The sequence below is a fragment of the Callorhinchus milii genome, unplaced genomic scaffold (genome assembly GCF_018977255.1).
Source record: "Callorhinchus milii isolate IMCB2004 unplaced genomic scaffold, IMCB_Cmil_1.0 Scaffold13, whole genome shotgun sequence".
Classification (NCBI taxonomy): domain Eukaryota; kingdom Metazoa; phylum Chordata; class Chondrichthyes; order Chimaeriformes; family Callorhinchidae; genus Callorhinchus; species Callorhinchus milii.
The window spans coordinates 1,316,850-1,336,420 of record NW_024704754.1 but is presented as its reverse complement, the minus strand read 5'-3'; the positions used below and the strand labels follow the sequence as shown (position 1 = coordinate 1,336,420).

General features: G+C 41.0%; 1 protein-coding gene across 3 annotated transcripts in view; it reads left to right on the top strand.

Moving 5' to 3' along the window:
* The window catches only part of LOC103183716 (SPARC (osteonectin), cwcv and kazal like domains proteoglycan 1), a 139,479-nt gene that overhangs the window by 109,320 nt on the left and 10,588 nt on the right, over positions 1-19,571 (top strand). For all 3 annotated transcript variants that reach the window (XM_007901346.2, XM_007901345.2, XM_007901344.2), the window contains 2 exons: positions 4,104-4,218; positions 16,012-16,068. In XM_007901346.2, coding sequence (XP_007899537.2) covers positions 4,104-4,218; positions 16,012-16,068 — 172 coding nt within the window. The remainder of the gene's footprint in view (positions 1-4,103; positions 4,219-16,011; positions 16,069-19,571) is intronic.

The window sequence follows — 19,571 nt, the reverse complement described above, 5'->3', positions numbered from 1 at the left end:
GCCGGATTTAGACAGATAAACGACAGGCAAAGGTCAGATAGACTTCCATCTCTGTGGGAAGCAAGGAAAGACTAAGAGCATCTTCTGTGCATTTGGATTAATTTTATTGGATCCAATGTCTCCCTGTTGGAGGAGTCTAGTTGTACGATTCCTCCGAAGGTTTTTAGAACGATGATAAATTTCGCAGGTGACTGCACTCGTCACAGATCCCACGTCCCAGTAGCCACATGGAACGAGATTTTGCCATTTTCATCCCCATTCCTCTGGGTTGCTCTGGGGCACTGTCCCACGTCAAGAGTGCAAGTTGTTGTTGTTGTTGCTTGGTTCTGAATATTCCTCTTTAGTCATTTAAAGAAGTTCGCTGTACCTGGTGGATTGGTGTTGAGATTCACTCAGACGAGACTGAAAATCAGCATAGCTTCCAGGCTTAGCTGATAACACAAGTTCACTTGTGCTCTCATTTGGACCAATGTGAAAAGCATCCATCTGACTCTGCTCCTGAAGACAGATGACTTCTCTACCTCTGTAGAGAAATCCCAGTGCTTTTATTTGATAAAACAGTAGCAATGCGCTGAATTCCTTTCATAGTCGGTTGCTCCATTGATAAAAAGCAGGAACTAATGTGTGTATTTGCGGGCTGTGGGAACTTGCGGACAGGTAGTGTTAATACTAATGTAATGTTAATGTTTCCATTTGATATCGCACCTCTCACGTTGATAAGACATCGCAAAACACTTTATAGGATATGCTGCAGTGGAGTGACCATGTATTTTGCCAGCAGAGATGCTGTCTTCATAACAGCTTTCTCTGGAAAGTGTGGCTTAATCTCTGTAAGCAGTAACAGCGAAAGCTTGCGGAAAAGAAACAAAATTCAGTATAGCAGGTGGCTCTTTCAGCTTGTGTCTCTGTGACACATAACACCTGGATTATAAAATCACCCTTTATTAATTAATACAATTTTCCAACACTTTCACTTTTATAACAAACAAATAATATGTTCATTTATGGCCAATAAGACCCCCCCCCACCACCCCGCATCACACACACACACACACACAAACATTCACCTTAACTGCTGAGAAGACCCGATTTTTTTCGGGTGGATTTTCTGCCATTTCACTTTGCTTTCAATCCGCCGTCGTGGCAGCGAGTGAGCGTGTTGGAATGTTTACATCGTGGCACGTTAAAATAATCACAGAAGAGTATCCCCTGGCAAGCCAATGAGTTGATATATTATTAGTACAATCACACAAATGGGTTGTGATGCCTTTTTGATACACATCTCAGAAAGAAGAACGACTTGACAAGTGTGGCGTTTGATCCAGTCTTGTTTGAGCTGATAAAAGTTTTAAAAGTGCATTTCCCTCGCAGTTCTCATCAGAATGCAGATGTGTAGTCAGGCATTGACAGCCTGCTTTGCTATCGACGAAAACAGATGCTAGGCATCTTTATTTAAAGTATTAATATTTAAACTTGTTACAGGCTGAGATGAATTCATTCTCCTGGGTCCTCGTTTTGTGACTGCTGTTGAATTTGCATCCCGGGAAATGAAGGTGGTTGTATTGAGGCCCTTTATACCGTATTGATTTCAGGCCTGTTATTTAAAGTATGAATTATTTATGGAAGAATCTCCAAGGGAACCTCTTAAAGATCTATAAGACGCTTAATGGGAAAGGGAAAATAAATGGACAGCAATAATTGGGGTCCACCAAAAGAGCTGGTTGTGAAGGACAGACACAGAGAGCGTTGATTAAATGGATTGCGTTACCCGGAGAGTGGTAGGGACAGGGACGCTAGCCTCAGTTAAGAAACTTTTTTTAATATAAATTTAGTGGATCTAATTATTTTCACCCTCCCTGCTCCAGCCTAGGACTCCTCTTATTCGAACAGTTACTCTCTGGTGTCTCAGTGGACATTATTCATGTGTAAGGCCCTTTGACTGTATAGGGATATACACACACACGCACGCACATGCATGCACCCAAACACACAACAACTTGCATTTGCACAGCGCCCTTCACGCCAGAAGGTGCCTTGAGCCTTGACAGTGCCGGAGCTCGATGCCAATCTGGGGAGGAGGGGAGGAAGATGGTGACAGTTCACAAAGAGGAAGGATCTGGAAGAATGGGATCAAAAGCCAATTGCACACAGCAGTGTCCCACAAACAGTCGTGGATTGAACGACCACATTTCTATTATTTTTTTGAAGGGATTATTACCACCGAAAAGCATGAAGAAATGAACGTCAATATCGGTCTGTACTTGCATGTATTTTTCCTGAGCTCTCAAACAATTTTACATGTAAATTGCAAAGTGTTAATTTCACTTAAGTCACAAGTAATTTCGACAAACTATACACTCTTTCCTTAATGGTACATGAAACAGCACTAAAATACTTAAAGACCACTTCACAGTTGCAGGAGATCAAGTTAGCATTCCAAGGCTTTCAACCACTTATATTAATCTTCCCAAATGGTTACAGAGTGAGTGGCTGCTGAGCCAGTTTTATTTAAGGCTAAGTTATACAAGTGGAATCGCATTAGTACAAACATTTCTTATATCCATCGTTTCCTCAGTCCTACTATAGGTGCTAGTTGGTGGATTGCTTTTCCGGGGGTAATAATCCCTCCAAAAATAATAATAATTTGGTCACTCAATCCACGACTGTTTGTGAAACACTGCTGTGTGCAATTGGCTGCCGCGTTTTGTCCACAAAACACACAGTCACTACACTTTACAGTATGTTCTGTGAAGCGCTTTGAGACGTCTCAAAGACGTAATGAGGCGCTATATCAAATGCGAGGATTATTGTTATTACAGAGTTCAGAGGATATGACAAGAACTCGTGAGGAATGCATGGATCAGATCCAGAATATTTTTGGATGACAATTTACTGGAAATACATTAATAGACAATGAATCAGAACGACGTTTGATCTGACTATTTTGTCTCTTGTCTGTCATATATGAAAGGCTCCTCTACCATGAGCTACCGTACTCTACTCCCTACTTCTTTATTGCATCCGTCTTCCAAATTTGGTCGCGTATTGAAATTGTGACTCTTCCTAGTTTGGAACTGTTTTGGGAACAGTTTCGAAATCACTGAGACTAAAAACTGACTCTCGCTTACTAATCTTACTTCCTTACTGCAACCTACTGGAATGGGAGACGAGTCTAGAAACTAGTATCATCATTGAATTCTCTAACTACATCGCAGGAGAGGAGAGAGATATCAGCAAGGCAAGCAAAAGCTTTCAGTCAAGCAATGGAACAGTGGACGTCAAGGTGTTGCTGTGATTTTCATTCACAGTACTTTGCTGTCGATTCCTGGAAGTTGGTGAAAATTCTACCATTCGCAGCTTATTTGAACTTCCAATGCAATTGACTGCTGTTTTCTGCACCATTTTCACCGACTGCTTTGTGTACTGGTGCGACTGAGGAAATATTTACCTGTTTAAAGGGTGGCCCATCCTTACCATCGATTCAACTGATCAGCGGCTTGGGTCAGTCTCCCGACATGAAAGGCGTTATACAAATGTAGTTTGTTGTCGTTGTTGTGAATTACTATCAACCGCTCTGAATTCAGTCATTTACAAAGTATTTTGTTAAATAACTATCTTCTCCCCGATACACGAAGAGCACTTTATTCTCTTGTTTTGAGTTAATTCATCTTTTGGAACTTGTGGCCAATGTAACTTTAACAATGAGAAGACAATGTAGTGTGACTGGATTCTCGAGTGTAAGCTAAATAAATTAAATAAGATTTACATGATCAGATTTAAGACCCCAATTTATTTCGCAATGAGAGAGAACTTTTGATGCAAATAGAGGCACGTCCCTGTTAGTTTATTGGTGAGCATCAATCACTGAAAGTCTCTTCTGAATGAAGAGGCTGCATTTTAATATAAATCAGTGATAGAATGGAAGGAATTTGATTTAGTTTTTTAATACTGTGCACCACATTCTGACTCCTTCTCCATTGGAGTATATCAATGTAGCTATTTGCTGTAACACTGTGTGTTTGGCGTTGGATTTAATACGTGGTTTCAGGGGAAATAAAAACTATTTATATGGTCTGACATTAGATGGTTTTGTCTGATTACAGTGTAAACTGGATTACCAAGCTTGCTCGTCAGGTAAATCCATCGCAATGAGATGTGAAGGGCCTTGCCCTTGCCTTCCCGGCCAGGAAAGTGTGAAACCCAAAAACGAAAAGACAGGTAAGCCACCGAGGAGACTCGGGTAATCTGCAATATTTAACGATAATTTCTTTTTTTTTATTCAATAACGCTTTTGTGTGCCAATTATGTGATTCAAATTGATTTTTGGGGCCATCTGAGGGATTATGTTCAGATTGGATGCTTGAGGGTGAATTTCAAGTAGAGAGAGAGAGACGGCTTTAAAAGTTATGAAATTAAAGTAGGGGCTGAAGTTAACTCGGGGGATACGGAATGAGTTTCCAGCTGAGAATGGTGTAATTTCACGGAACAGCGAGAGGAATTGTAAAAAAGCAAAACAAGTGAAAGACGGAGCACTCAATTTAATAACGAGACATAAGAAAGACAGAGTCATAGAGCTTCCAGCAGAGCAGAAGACCATTCAGCACATCTCACTGGTCTACACTCTCTCTACACTGAGCCTGTGTTGGTGTGATAACCTGTTCTATCAGAAAATGAACCACTTCATATTGCTCAACGTCAAACTGCATCTGCCACCTATTTGCCCACAAAATAGGCAGCGAATTCACTTTAACCGTATATCCTGTAAAGCGCTCTTGAAACATCTTGAAGATGTGATAAGGCGCTGTATCAAATGCAAGGATTATTATTATTATCATTAGACAAAAAGCAGACGTACTGGGAAAAGGCGACAGGTAACAAGAGAGATGCAACGTGAAGCTATTGCAACAATTTTGGCTGTACACGTGTACACAGTTCACATCAAGGTTCTACTAAAAGGCATATTGTCATGTGGTAACAGTACCCGAGGGCTTTGCTCAGTAATCCATGATTCATTCCTTTCCTCTCCCACTCCTCCCCGGTATTAACCTTTCTGGACACATTCCATTCAGGGAAGGTCCACAGGCACAAATGCTTGCCTGACCTGTCCAGACTCATTTGGAAAGATCGAAGAGAGCTTTACCGTGGCTGTGACCCATACTGTTTCTGCCCTGGGAGTATGAGGTGCTGAACACTGTTAGAGACTGGATGTCTCTAACTCTCAAGCTCCACCATTCATTGATGTTTGTCAGAGTTCTCCTCTGGCGCACCTGAAGCAAAGTTGAATCCCCTTCTCTGTTCCATGTGCATCTGAGGTCCTGGCGACTCACATATTGTCATATTAAATAGATCTTCCTTCGCCATTCATGAGGAAAGTCACAGAGCACAGCTTGAAAACACAGCTGATGAAAGGTAAATTCTACACTAGAATTGGCCAGTTTCACATCACTACGGAAACTGAAGAGTTCACCAATTTCTCTAGCAGTAAAAGCTGAAGGGAGTAGAGTTCATTCATGTGAAGCTGTAAAAAAAAATAATGATTTGGTCACTTAATCCACAACTGTTTGTGGGACACTGCTGTGCGCAATTGGTTGATGCCTTTCGCCTACAAAATATACTCAATTCACTTTACAGTATATCCTGTAAAGCACTTTGAGACGTCTCGAAGATGTGAAATGGCGCTATATCAAATGCAATGATTATTATTATTATGAGTCCCCAAACTGGGTAAAGAATGAATTCAGTGTCACTGATGAATCGGAAATAATCCACAAGTGCCTAAAGCTCCTCTGAGTAACAGCATTTGAAGGTATTATTGTTATTATCTGTTGATATACTTGTAAGATATTGTCCCAAGTTTGATAACAATAATAATAATAATCCTTGAATTTGATATAGCGCCTTATGTCTTAGAGACTTCAAGACATTTTTAATATAAATCAATGATGAAATGGAAGAAGATAAGGCCAATGCTCTCTGCCAACACAAGGGCAGCTTGTGTCTAAAGCATGTCTCTCAGATCCTCGATTAATGGTGATGTATAACTACAACAACAGCGACTTGCACTTATGTAGCGCCCTCCACTCAGGGTAGCGTCTCAGAGCACTTAATAGTGGTGGAGTCTGACTCCAAACCGGGAGGTGGAGGAGGGGGAGATGACCGTAATCCCAGGAAGGTTTAACCACTTGTTGGAAGTCCTGGAGATTTCCGTGGTTGATAGAATCAAAAAGGTTAATCATTAATTATTGCACAAATGGGGAGAATGGTAGGAAACAAGAGTTATACATAGAGATTAGAACACACTGGGGCCATTTGCTGTTGTTATTTCCTCCAATCAACCTAACCACTCTAATCCCAATTTCCTGCTCTTTCCCCATTCCCTTTCATATCGTTGCTTCAAACGTTTTATCCAGTTCCCTTTAAAAGCTACTTGGCTTGATAACTACTTTTCGCGAGACTTGCGTGAAATAATTTTTCCAACCACCCCCTTAACTCATCTAGTGACAATCTGAATGTCTGCTCCCTTGTTACCGTAGCAGGAATATAACTGGCGGAATAGCAGTTGTAAGATAGTAAGTTAGTGCACACGGTTGGATCTTGCCAAAGGCTTCAAAACATGTTCAATGAGTTGATAAATGAATCACCGTCATATTAGAGCAGTTTTGACATGCATCATGTAGGCACAATAGCAGCTTAAACATTGGCACTGAAATGATTTTGGCATTCGTTTTATTTGGAGAAACTTTGAGGATTTGTTTTACGTTGAGTTGGGATGGATTGTGTTCAAACACATTAATCCGACAGTTTCTGATCTAACCTCTAAAGTTTAATAGAATCAGCTGTATCAACCTTGGAGGGGAGTCACTAAACAACTAATCACACAGCGCAGAACGTATCTGCCCAGGGCATACATAACTAGGAAGTGTTTGGACTCCACGGCATGTGGTTTGGGGACTGGAACATGAGGATCGAGGTGGAAATTAATAGAGCAGAATGTCATTGCAGACAGAAATTTAAATTCAGATCAAGAGGCACAGGACTCAAACAAAATAAATATGAAACAAAATTAAAACTTGATTTTAATTGTGCACAAGAAACAATTAAGCACTGCACAGTTTCACTGAGGAAGAGTTTGGGGGATGACACTCCAATATTTCTATTACTTTGACATCATCAATATATATATATCGGGCGGGAACGTGGGGGACAGACAGTGGAAGCCGAAAATGTTGTTTGTTTCAAGAACAAATGAGATAAAATCAAGCATGGCTTCAGGCAGCGAGTTCCACAATCTCAGCACCCTCTGCATGAAGTATTTCCTCCTAAATTCTCCTTTCAGATCCCCAAGGTTGTTACTGTATTTAGATGCTAACGCTTTTCTGAATGTCTGTGCCAGGCACTACATTTCTTCCATAAATTGACCACTTTTAGTTTGTAGTCACGCACCAAATTCTCTGCAGATTCAGTACTTGCGTCTCTCAACATTTCTCCACATTATTTTAAACAAAATTGGTCAATCGTTTGATGGCCTTTGGTGGGATATTGCTGTCGGGATATTGGCTGCTGCATTTACCTACAAATGCACAATCACTACAGTTTCCAATAAGCCCTCTGTGAGCTTTGAGATGTCTCGGTGATATGAAAGGCACAATATCAGATACAAGGATTATTATTCTGGATTGTGTATATATATATAATTTAGTGTGTCTAATTATTTCTCTAACATTTGTCTCACTGACATATTTCTGTGCGCAATTGGCTGCCATGTTTCACCCACAAAATACATAGTCACTCCACTTTACTGCCCTCACCCTCTGGAACTCCATCCCACAGGCCCCCCGCCTCGCCCCTCCCTCACCTCCTTCAAGACCGATCTCAAGACCCTCCTCTTCGACCGTGCCTTCGGTCACCCTCCTACCCCCATCCTCCCTGCCCTCCACCCATCCTGATCCCAACCACCACTTCGGGTGCAGCTCCCTGACTGTCCAGCGCCTCAGGACGTCCTCCTGACGTGAAAGGCACTGTGTAAATGTAACTTGTTGTTGTTGATCCACTACCCCCTGAGTTTCATTATGGTCATTGTTTTTTGGTTGATTTCACCTGTTACTTTTTCTGTAACACTTCTTTTCTGTTCTTTTTCTGTTCGATGATCATGCCTTTCACTGTGTGATCATGAGCACTAATGTACATTACTTTACCTTCTAAAATGGTAAATGCTATTTGCATATCCTTCTCTAAATAATATCTTGCTCTCCCCGTAAATCTCACTCTCTGCACATAGAGATGTTCTAATTAAAATCCCACTGTCAAGTTCATAATAAGTACTATTAACCAGAAGACTCTGAGAAGCAATACAGTGTGGAACTGCAGTGGTCACATAGCTCAATTTGAGCCATTAGGTATTGATAATTATTTTATATTTCCTGTACTTAGCTTCTTTCAAATCCAATTTACCACTTCATTTTGCATCCCATAAGCTTTCACTTTACATATAAATCTCTGATGAGGGGTGCTGCATGTTGTCAGAAAGTGACAAGTACACGATATCCACTGACTCTTGTCAGACACCCGAAGAATACAAAGAATTTGTTTAGCTCGTGATTTATCTTTCAGAAGCCAAGTAGATTCAGTTGAATTGCCATTAAAATCACCAGGTGTAGTTGAATGTGAATTGCTTTCTTTATCGGGCTGTGCAGTATTTTCCTCATTACAGATGTCAAGCTAACGTGACTCTAATTCCCGGCAACGTGTTTCTGAACCTTTCGGGAGATTGGAATCGCGCTAGATATCTTTTCCTGCACCAGTTAACAATCCCTGTATCCAACGAGGGCTGCAGTGCATTAAAGTACTGATTGCTGAGCCAAAGGTTTTAAAAATAGCAAACACATCGTTTGGTGCACACAAGTTGCACCGAACAAATCGTATCACTGGTTGGACTGCACTAGCCTTCTGAAAATGGAGCCTGCGGAGTTCCTCCAGGCAGAAGCCAGGTGAAGCAATCTTCTTCCTGGCACTTTAGGCCTATTTCCTAAGCTGCTCCCTACCATTTCTGCTGTTGCAGGTTCCTCAGCTGAGCAGGGTAAACAGTGGTCTGCTGTATTGCGGTCTTTTCACATAACAGTTCCACACATTCCCTTTAATACACATAACGGCTCAAAATAGACTCATCTTGACATGCTGTCGGGGTAGGAGAGGGAGAGAGTGAAGGCTAGTCATTTCACTTAGCTTGTAAAATGCTGTAGGCAAAGCATAAATAGAAGTATTTATTTTTAGTTGAGCGACTGTTAAGATCATTACATAGGGAAATGTACTTTTTTTGTTCTGGAAAACGTAGCCCCCCCCCCCCACCACCACCACTTGCTGCTTCTCCTAAAAATGTCTGTAAAAGAATTCAAATTCATCCTCCAAATATTATTACGATTGATTGTAAACAGCATCTGTAACACAGTAAAACCCTCCTCACTCCAAGGGTAATGTGCTCAGTGATGAGTTATCTGGAGTGATGAGTTAGGCATTATATGTATAAATAAGCCATATGTGCAAATACATAGATAAAGTCATCCTGACGCTTTATAAATCATTTGGTGTGACCGTACTTGGAATAATTTGTGCAGTTCTGATCGCTGCAGTACAAAGAAGGTATTGCAGCCATTAAGAGAATACAAAAGAATAGATCCCACCTACACATGGAAATCTCAGAGATAGATTGTCGGAATGGAATGCACTCTCTCTCTCTCTCTCGCTCTCGCTCTCTCGCTCTCTCTCCCCGGAGGGACGCATCCTGCTTCCTTAATTCCGGAAAGTATTAAGCGCAGGTTGGCAAGGGCCCAGGCTTGGGGGAAGCCCAGAGTGTGAGTTGGGGTAACTGCTGGAGAACAACCAGCTAAGACCACACAGCTTGGCCATTGACAGAACTGTCTGGCAAGCTTTCCTGCTGCCTGTCCAGCTTTGAATCAAGCGTGCTGTGTATGACCAACATTACTTTCCCCTCTCGAGCAAAGTAGTAAATTGTCATAAACATTTGAAAAGGGCTGAAAGCTCCAAAAAGTGGTGGTAAGAGGCAGAGTATCTGAGACTTCGTAGGCTTTAGCTCCGTGATTGTGTCCTGTGCCTTGATATTTGCTGAAAATGCACTCAAAAGCTTGACTCATTGGGTAGCACTTTTACTTCAGGCCAGAAGGTCGTGAGTCTGAATTCCACCCGCACCAGCTGGGCAGATCACTCGACATTTCTTTGAAATAGTTGAAGCCTAGGAACGGCAATCAAACTTGGCTTCCATCCTGGCCGGCGGTGTTCAGGAACTGCTATGAAATTGCTCCGTGCAAATTGTTCATTTCATTTGTATGCCGTGCAAATGGGCCCCACTTAACTTTAACCACTCCAGTTCCATTTAAGCCTCTTAAATTTAAACGTAGAACTAAGATTATCGAGCAATTAGCAGATTTTACCGCTGCTCACACAGTGTTGATGTCTTGACATGGATGCACTTTACCTTTTATGCTGTAATAGCTGTTAAAGCTTGCATTGACTGCTTAACTGTTCAGTGACTTGGACTTCATTTCCCCCATTAATAAGACCATTTCTTGAGGCTTTGATCAAAATTATGAATACTATTTACAAGTCAATGAGTGTCAGCCTTGTGCAGCAGTAGTACTCTCCCCTCTGAGTCGGAGAGTTGTGGGTTCAAGCCCCAGATTCAGGACTCAAAATCACATCGACACCCCAATGTGGTTCTGGTGGGGGGAGTGTTGTATTATCGGAGGTGCCGTACTTCAGATGAGATGTTAAACCGAGGTCCCATCTGTGCCTGTTCAGGGGGACATTAAAGATCCCGCGATACTGAGAGAGAGAAGCGAGTTTCTCTCTCCCAGTGTCCTGGCCAACAAATTGCACTTCTCAGCTGTTAAACTGTACACATTTACTACGGCCATGGCTTGTTGAGCATATCATCCACTATACAGAGTACAGTAATAAGTAGAAAATGATGCAGAGAGTGGAACTTATTTTTAAATCTAATAACTCGAGATAGAAATATCTATTTTGCTGTAGGAAGACCTGACATTACGGCCTTTCTCGATCATCTGTGTGAATGTTCTCAGGCCATTACTTTTGCAAATCCAATTGACTATGAAGTTCATTTGCCTAAGTAGGTATAAACCAAACCAAATTTTCCTGTCGTTGGAAAAATATTGGAATCAAACACCGTACCACTTAAGTTGGCTCAAAAAGGAATGAGCAAGATAATTGAAATCCGCCCATCGGTCACTTGGCTTCAAATCCCATCATGTCCTGGCACCTTCCCTACCCCTCCGACCTGCTTTATTACCCAACCCACAACCAGCTGCCTCCGATCGACTGGCTCTGGCCTCCTGCATGTCCTTCGTGCCCTGTGTTCCACCATCGGGGGCCGCACTTTCAGCCTCTACGCCCTGAAACTCTGGAACACTCTTCCTCTATTGAAAGTATGCCTCCGCCTTGCCCCTCCTTCCCATCTTCAGGTCATGCCTGAAGACCTTCCTCTTCGATCTACAGTGCCTACAGTCCCGTCGCCGTTCCCTATCACGCTCAGCCACTCGAAGACACTACCCTGCTTGAGGGGGCGCTGTACAAATCCAAGCTGTTGTTGCTGCCGTTGTTATTTTTCGCCACCGTAAGCCTCTGAGTTTTGACTGAGTGTTGGAGATTTTGCTGAGGTTTAAGTTGTTTTGAAATGCCTGGATGACAGCTTTGAGCATCTTTAACAATTTAATCTTCTCTGTTTGGACCACCGAGGGCAACACTCGAATTCTAACAACCATCAAGCCGGAGGGACGACTCTACATGAGAAAGCTTTGACTCATTTTACCCAGAGGTTTCGCTCCAGGCAACTAAACAAAATAAAATCTAACTCATCAAAAGGTCATAACTTTAACCAAAAGCAGAGCTGAATATAATAAATAATAAATCGCCAAAGATAAGCGCATGAGAAATAGCATTTAACCATTGTGGTTATTATTTCTATTAACATTAATGCAATGTGTCTCAATTGACCAAAAAAAGCATTTCAACACAGGAATAAACAGCATCAAAAACAGAAAGATTTTATTCTGGTTATTTATTTAGAAGCTTCAGCGGGGTTTTTGATTCCATAAAGTGACAAGCTTTAATGTGTTGCTGCTGAGATATTAATAAGTCATAACCTAAAATTTAAGAAGGCAAAGATACAGACTGACAAGGACAATTTGCTACGAACTGATTAAAAAAAATCTGATTATTTTGAGTGCATTTTAATACAGAAACAGTGGTACGCGTTGCATGAATAAATAAAAATGTAATTCATTGATAGTTATAGATCCTCTCGTTTGGAAAGAAAGAAACACTAATGTCAGATTAAACTTGGTTTTGTGCCCTGCTGTTAACCTACTTTGAGGACACTTAATGCTATCAGGAAGAATGACTGTATTTTGATATTAAAACCTGTAGCTGATTTAAATTTGAATCATTTGCAGATGAATTTAAGGAGGAACCCCAAGGCTGCTGTGCAGACAGATTTTGGGGTAAAGTTCCACCTGGGTCGAGATTTAATCTGTTCACATAGATGGAACATAGAATTTGGCAGATTGTTGGATTCAGTCTTAATTTTAAGATCGGTTTTCTTGAAAGAACCTGCAGACAAATGGCTTCACGATTTAAGGTTATTTAAGAATTTGAGAAAATTCTGTATGCTCTGAAATAATAATAATAATCCTTGCATTTGATGTAACACCTTATCACGTCTTCGAGACGTCTCAAAGTGTCATAGTAAAGTGTAGTGACTGTATATTTTGTGGGCGAAACGCGGCAGCCAATTACGCACAGCAGCGTCCCCACAAACAGCCGTGGATTGAGTGACCAGATTATTATTATTATTATTATTTTTTGAATGCTGCGTGAACAGAGTGAATCTAAACCCAGGTGGAATATGTTCACCATTAGTGTTTGGTAAACGTGAAGGTTCATTTTAATACTGAGAGTACTCAAAGCAAATCCTGCAACCTTGCATTAGTTGAAGACAAGCTGATTGGAGTAATGCTTGGGTAATAATAATAATAATAATAATAATCCCTGTGCCTTTCAGGGGAGCTGTTTTGAGCTGCCTGCTTATTGTCCTTCCAGAGTTCTCGTATAAAATAGTTGGGCAATTTTATATTATAAATAACTGCCTTGGGTTTATTTCCCAGGTAAGATAATCAACTTGTTCATAATGTTAATATTTCCCTCTCTCCCCACTCAATATAAAAGTGATAATTATCAGAAATATTAACGCTGAGTTCAGGCAGTATTCACGTCATCATGTAATCCATTTCAACCCCGGAATACCTGGCTCACTGTTGCAATGGCCTTCAGAAACCTTAGAATGATGAATTGTTCAGATCCAACCTTTCTAAGCAGGTTGTCACTGGGAGCCGTATAAGAAATGAGTCGTAGCAAGGACTCTTATCAAAGATCGTTTTCAGAAAGATGACTTGTCTGACAGAGAGAAAGATGTGAGTCTTGTCTTAAGTTTAGACAATACCGTCTGCTCCCTCCACTCAGCAGCTCCGGCCTTCTCCATGACCCCCGCACGGCCCTGCCTGGCCCTGCCCCACCATCGGCCATCGGGATTTCAGCCTCTCTGCCCCCACCCTTTGGAATTCCAGCCCACATTCCCTTCCATCTCCCTCCCTTTCTACCGCACCTTCAGCCACCCTCCTACCCCCACCCTCCCTTCCGTCCACCCTCCCTGATCCCAACCCCCAGCTCAGGTCCAAATCCCTGACTTGCATGTCCTCTCGACAAGAAAGGCAATACACCAATGTAATTTTGTATTGTATTGTTTAAGTTACTTTCAAGAGCTTTATAGGAAGCAATGATAATTCAGGTTTTGTAGTAAATGATAAGTGCAGTTAAATGTCACAGGGGATCAATAAAAGTTGAGCTCTGCACTCTACGTAATAGCACGTGGAAGCTAAAGTAGATATCTACAGCCCCTTTCATGGAGCTTGAGATGTTCTACATGCTTCAATTTGAACTGTGATTTGGAGAAATTGCACAAGATCGTAACAGGATAACAGCAGATAGACGCTTAATACATAAATGCAAGTTTAAGTGGAGCAATAGAACAAATTAATAAGAAGGGTCATTGAAAATTATGGCTGTGTGACAAGCCACAGATGTACTGAAAAAACAGTTGTCAAAAAAGTATTAAGTGATAGTTTATCTTCCCAAGAAACCCTGCATAATGCTCGTAAGGTATCTGAGGCTAATTGTATGTTCGGGCTCGGTTTAAAATGGCACGTGAACGTTAAGGCAGAGAGAAATAAATTTGGCGGATTGTTTGTGCCTCGGAATGCAAGAACGATTTGAATTCCCCATTACGCTGCCACCTCAAATTGTTGCATTTCAAAATCGCTTTCTTTTATCTGTATTTCTGTAATGAATGAATGGGGGCAGGCCAGAGTTTTAATTAGGCTTCCAGTGTCTGGCCTCATTCAGTTAATCTGCCCGGGCATTGCTGTCCTGATCGATGATGTAAGACAGAGCCTATTCAGCTGAGCGTTGCAATTTCATGACAAATCCTGATTTTAATAACAGTTTAACTTAATAATGGCTGAATTTATGCAGAATAAAGAGTTGACGTGACCCTTAAAGAATTAGCGTATTTGCACTCTGAGCAGACTACAACACATCAATGCGCTATCCTTGGCAGTTCCTTTTAATAATACAGTTGGCGGATAATATTTTTTCGACAGATTAAAAATCCACGTTTGTATCGGTTTTTTTTTAAATAACTTTTTAGCGATGATTTCCATTACAAGAACTTCCAGGTGGTCCGATCACCGGGATGTCACTTCCTGCGCATCGCTGGCCGGTTGACACACTGGAAGTTGACCATTTTGAGCCGAAAAGAGATTAAAAACTGATTTTTTTTTAAAAAAAATTGTGTCGGTGAAGAATTGGTGGAACGGTATTTACTGGTTATCGCTTTCCGACCGATCCCATTTAATAATCAGCATTTATTTTTGTAGAGTATAATTTTTGCAAACGAAGCAATGGGATGAAGTGCTTGTGCTTCCCAAAATGCTGCGGATCATCTGCTCCGAAAGAACGCATCGCACTTAATCTTTACCGCAAACTTTCGTACACTCTGCAGTAATTCACTGCACGCTGCGTTGATCCTATCGTTTCGACTGACACCGACAGTAAAGAACACAAGCAGCCTACACAATACAGTCACTACACTTTACAGCAAATACTGCAATTACTCTGAGATGTCCTCCTGACGTGACATGACGCTATATCAAATGGAACAACAACCACTTGTATTTATACAGCGCCCCCCTCACTCAGGGTCGGGTAAATTGAGATTAAAGAAGCTACTCTCATTGTTGAAGAGCTTATTCACAGAAAGGCTTATGTGAAAAAACATATGGCCATTCAAAATACGCAGAGTAAACTTTGTTCCCTAATCTGCTTTTATAATGTTGAATAAATTAGCGGCAATTAAGTTCTGCTGCTACTAGAATACATCCATCATAAATAATTTAAATAGTTAATAGATATGTCTTGAATAATATACGGTTCATAACTGCTGACAGGAATACCTCAGGTAACACTAACAAGCTTCTTGCAGCACCGGTTACTGGAGTTAAAAGAACTTTTTTTTTTTTAATTTGCACTTTATTTCGCTGCTGGATATTTTCTGTCATTTTATCTCCATGAAATGAAACGTTTGATGTTTTGATGTGAATTAAGATTCAAGACGTGATACTTAATTTACAGGTTTTGTGTGCACTGTGTGCATTAAATCTCTTTTAAGATGATCCATTTTCAGTGTTTCCTATCAAAATGATTGTATATTTGTTTTTTTTAATATATCTTTGTACAGTGTGTGTGTGTATATAATATATATGTCGACCAACCCTTCTGTCTACTCAAAATTCATTTCATGCTTTGAACATTCTCATCCTGAAGTGAAAATGCCTCCAATCATTTGGATGTTTGATTCTCTTTCAGACGGTGGTGTCAAAGCCAGACAGGAAAATCGAGATATAAATCATGCAGCTAACAGAGGTACAGGTGACAATCTCGGTTTCTTTCCATTAATATCTCAATTAAGTAATAATGAACTTCCAACTGTATTGATTAATCCATGGCAGGCTCGAGCGGGGTACGAGACAAAGTCAAATAGCGAGACTTCCTAGACACTTGCATTAACTGCCTGGGTTCATTATTGATGTGCTTCATCTTCAATTAATAAACATCAATAGTAATCCTTGAATTTGATATGGCACCTGCTTGATCATAAACGTCTCAAAGTGCTTCACGTGCACTTTACTGTAAATTGCAGTGTGCACTCATTTGTAGAGGCGCACAACGGCCAATTTGCACACCGCAGTGTCCCACAAAGAGCCACGAAGTGAGTGACCAATTTTATTTGAGGGATTGTTGGCCAGGACACCGGGAGAGAGAGAGAGAGAGAGAGAGAGAGAGAGAAACTACCTCCTCTTTTCGAATAGTGCAATGGGGTTTTTAACATCCACCTGAATCCAACGCGGGGCTCGAATCCGCAAGCCTTCCGTTTCTGAGGCGAGAGAGCTACCAACCGAGCGGGGCTGCCATCTCCAAGTATTAAAGAGAAAATTAACTGATAAGGCAGGATATATAGGCTTTGTGCTTCATACTTTCCTTGGCCAATTTACGCCCGGAAAAAAATTACATAACATGTAAATTGGAACCCAGATTTCAAGCCGAAAATGTTTCGCATTTGAAATGCTTGGTTGCGCAAACAAATGTGAAAGGGGCAAATGGATTTCGAAATTGAAATGCAGCATTTTAATCAATCCCTCAGGGTAATGCAGTGAATTCATTTGTGGGGATATGAATTTGATGTTGAGAACACCATAATAAGGCACAGAACTAATATCAGCATGACAAATAACTTGAAAGGCTTTTCCTCTGAGATGAAATAATCAAATAGTGGTTGCATGATGGCAATAATTATTTTTAGCTACTCTTTTCTTTTTGAGGGGGTAAGACTAAGCCGTTCATTAATTGTGATCCCTTATCCCTTATGTTGTTGTGCGGTTTGGGGACCTAATTAGCATTTTTTTTTTTGCCCCGGTTAACTGTACATCTAATTGCTATGGGAATCTATCTGTTCAGCAATGTCAGATGTATTTGTGGGCACAAGACTTTGCTGTAATCTCATTATAATTTTTTGTTCCAGCTCCCCATTAAAATACATATTACATCCAATTCCATTGAATTTGGGGTATTCCAAACTGGAGTTTTTTTATGGCAGATAAGCAGAGCGAGCACATTGCTGCTTCACTGCTATAAATTGGCCCTGTGCCTTGAGAGATAATAATCCTTTCAAGTGATGTAGTGCCTTTCACACCGGGAGGACGTCTCAAAGCCCTCTAACTGTGGAATGACTGTGCATTTGCAGGTTAAACTTGGCAGCCCAATTTTACACAGCGGAGTCCCACACACACAGCCATGAAACAAATAACCAATTTTATTTAGGGGATTGTTTGCCAGTTCACACCAATTTTATTGAGGGGATTATTGGCCGGTTGGCAAAGAAACTCCCTTCTCTTTTGAGCAATGCCATGAGATCTTTAATGTCCACCTGAACAGGCAAGATGGCTCAGTTGTTCCCACTCTCTCCTGAGTCAGGAGAGCCAACTGAATCGGTTCAAGCCCCACATTAGGACTTTGAGCTCATTATCTAGCTTGATGTGAAAGACACGGTATTGTTTTATATGAACAAGGCAGACGTCATAAGGTTTAGAGTATCACTGAATAATTTAGTGCGATTACAGTGTGCCACTGTTTGGTGGATAAATTCTGAATAAATGATCAAAGGCCATTTGATCATTAACCTTTGTATCATTGGCCAACGACAATGCCAGTCAGCAATTGCTTCATTAACACTCCGTGAAGCGTAGGAAATTATTGTAGGGACTTTTCGGCCATTGAACTGAGCTACAGTATAATCCCGTTTTGATGTGTTGATTTTCTTATTTGCTGATGTCACTAAATGGAGACGGCAATTTGCTAAATTCAGTAACTATCAGTTAAGTGCCACTTTTGGATTTGTGGCCCTTTTCAGTTAAATGTGTTTTGGGGTTTCAGCTGAAGGATAGGATAGATTTAATATTAATAATCCTTACATTTAATTTACCACCTTACCTTCGAGACGTCTCAAAGTGCTTCACAAAATATACTGTAAAGTGAATCGACGATATTTTGTGGGCAAATCATGGCAGTCAATGGCGCACAGTGGGTCCCACGAACAGTCATGGATTGAATAACTTATTATTATAATAAATCTTATTAACCTGATTCAAAGGGTTCCGTTCATGACACACTTGAACACAGACATCTGAATTCTCTCTAAGTCTGTAATTAGCTGATCATAGTGAGGTTTCTCAGTTGCAAAAAAATTTATTCTCGTTGAAAAGATAAAAGTGGCACTTTGTTGGGGAGGAATTTTACGGTTAGCCTAATCTATGCATCATTGATTTTTGGCTTTGCGTATAAAACTGGTTAGCCTCAGTATATTACACCGTCATCATTTAGATTAAAAAACATCACCAACCATGAAGTCAGTGAGCTAGAAACTCCATCAGGTTTGTCTGACTCGTGTTTTTGTCTCGTGTCTAATAGCTTTATCAGCCATTACTATTGGAAACGTAAGATCCTTTTCTCGAGACTCTACATTGCCCTAGACTCTGCCCCACGTCAAGAGCACTCTATAAATACAAGTTGATGTTGTTGCCCGAGTCTGTCCCGAAACATTAGTGGAGGTTAATGTCAGTGTTGGCTTTGGAAACCCTTTTTCTCTCACTTACTTGGTACAAGTGCAGTCCTGTTCCTTGGATGTGCCGATCATTAACTGAGGGATGAATGATGCTGTATATTGGTGCTAAAAATGTTGCTGTGACCGGTCACAATGCAGTGCAGCAATAGTGCAAACTGTTGATACACTCTATTGGGACCCATTATAATGCAGGGCCTCATTTTATGCTGCTTTATAATAGGTGTTTATTACTACAACTACTACAACAACAACAAATTATATTTGTACAGCGCCTTTCACATCAGGATGACGTCCCAAGGCGCTGGACAGTCAGGGATCTGCACCCGAGCTGCGGGGGATTGGGATCAGGAGGGGTGGAGGGCGGAGAGAGTGTGGGTGATCAAAGGCACGATCGAAGAGGAGGGTCTTGAGACAGGTATTGAAGGATCGAGGGAGGGGGCGGGTAACATTTTACTATATTAAATCTATATCCAGGCAGGGCGAAACCTTGGGCAAGTTTCCTTACTCCACACAGCCCTAATAATAATCCCTCCAAAACCAAAAACAATAATAAATTGGTCATTTTCAATCCACGACTGTTTGTGGGACATTGCTGTGCGCAATTGGCTGCCGCGTTCGCCCACAAATATACAGTCAATTCACTTTACAGTGTGTTCTGTGAAGCGCTTTGGGACGTCCTCCCGACGTGAAAAGCGCTATATCAAATGCAAGGATTATTTTTATTATTATACGAACCTTCAGTGATCAT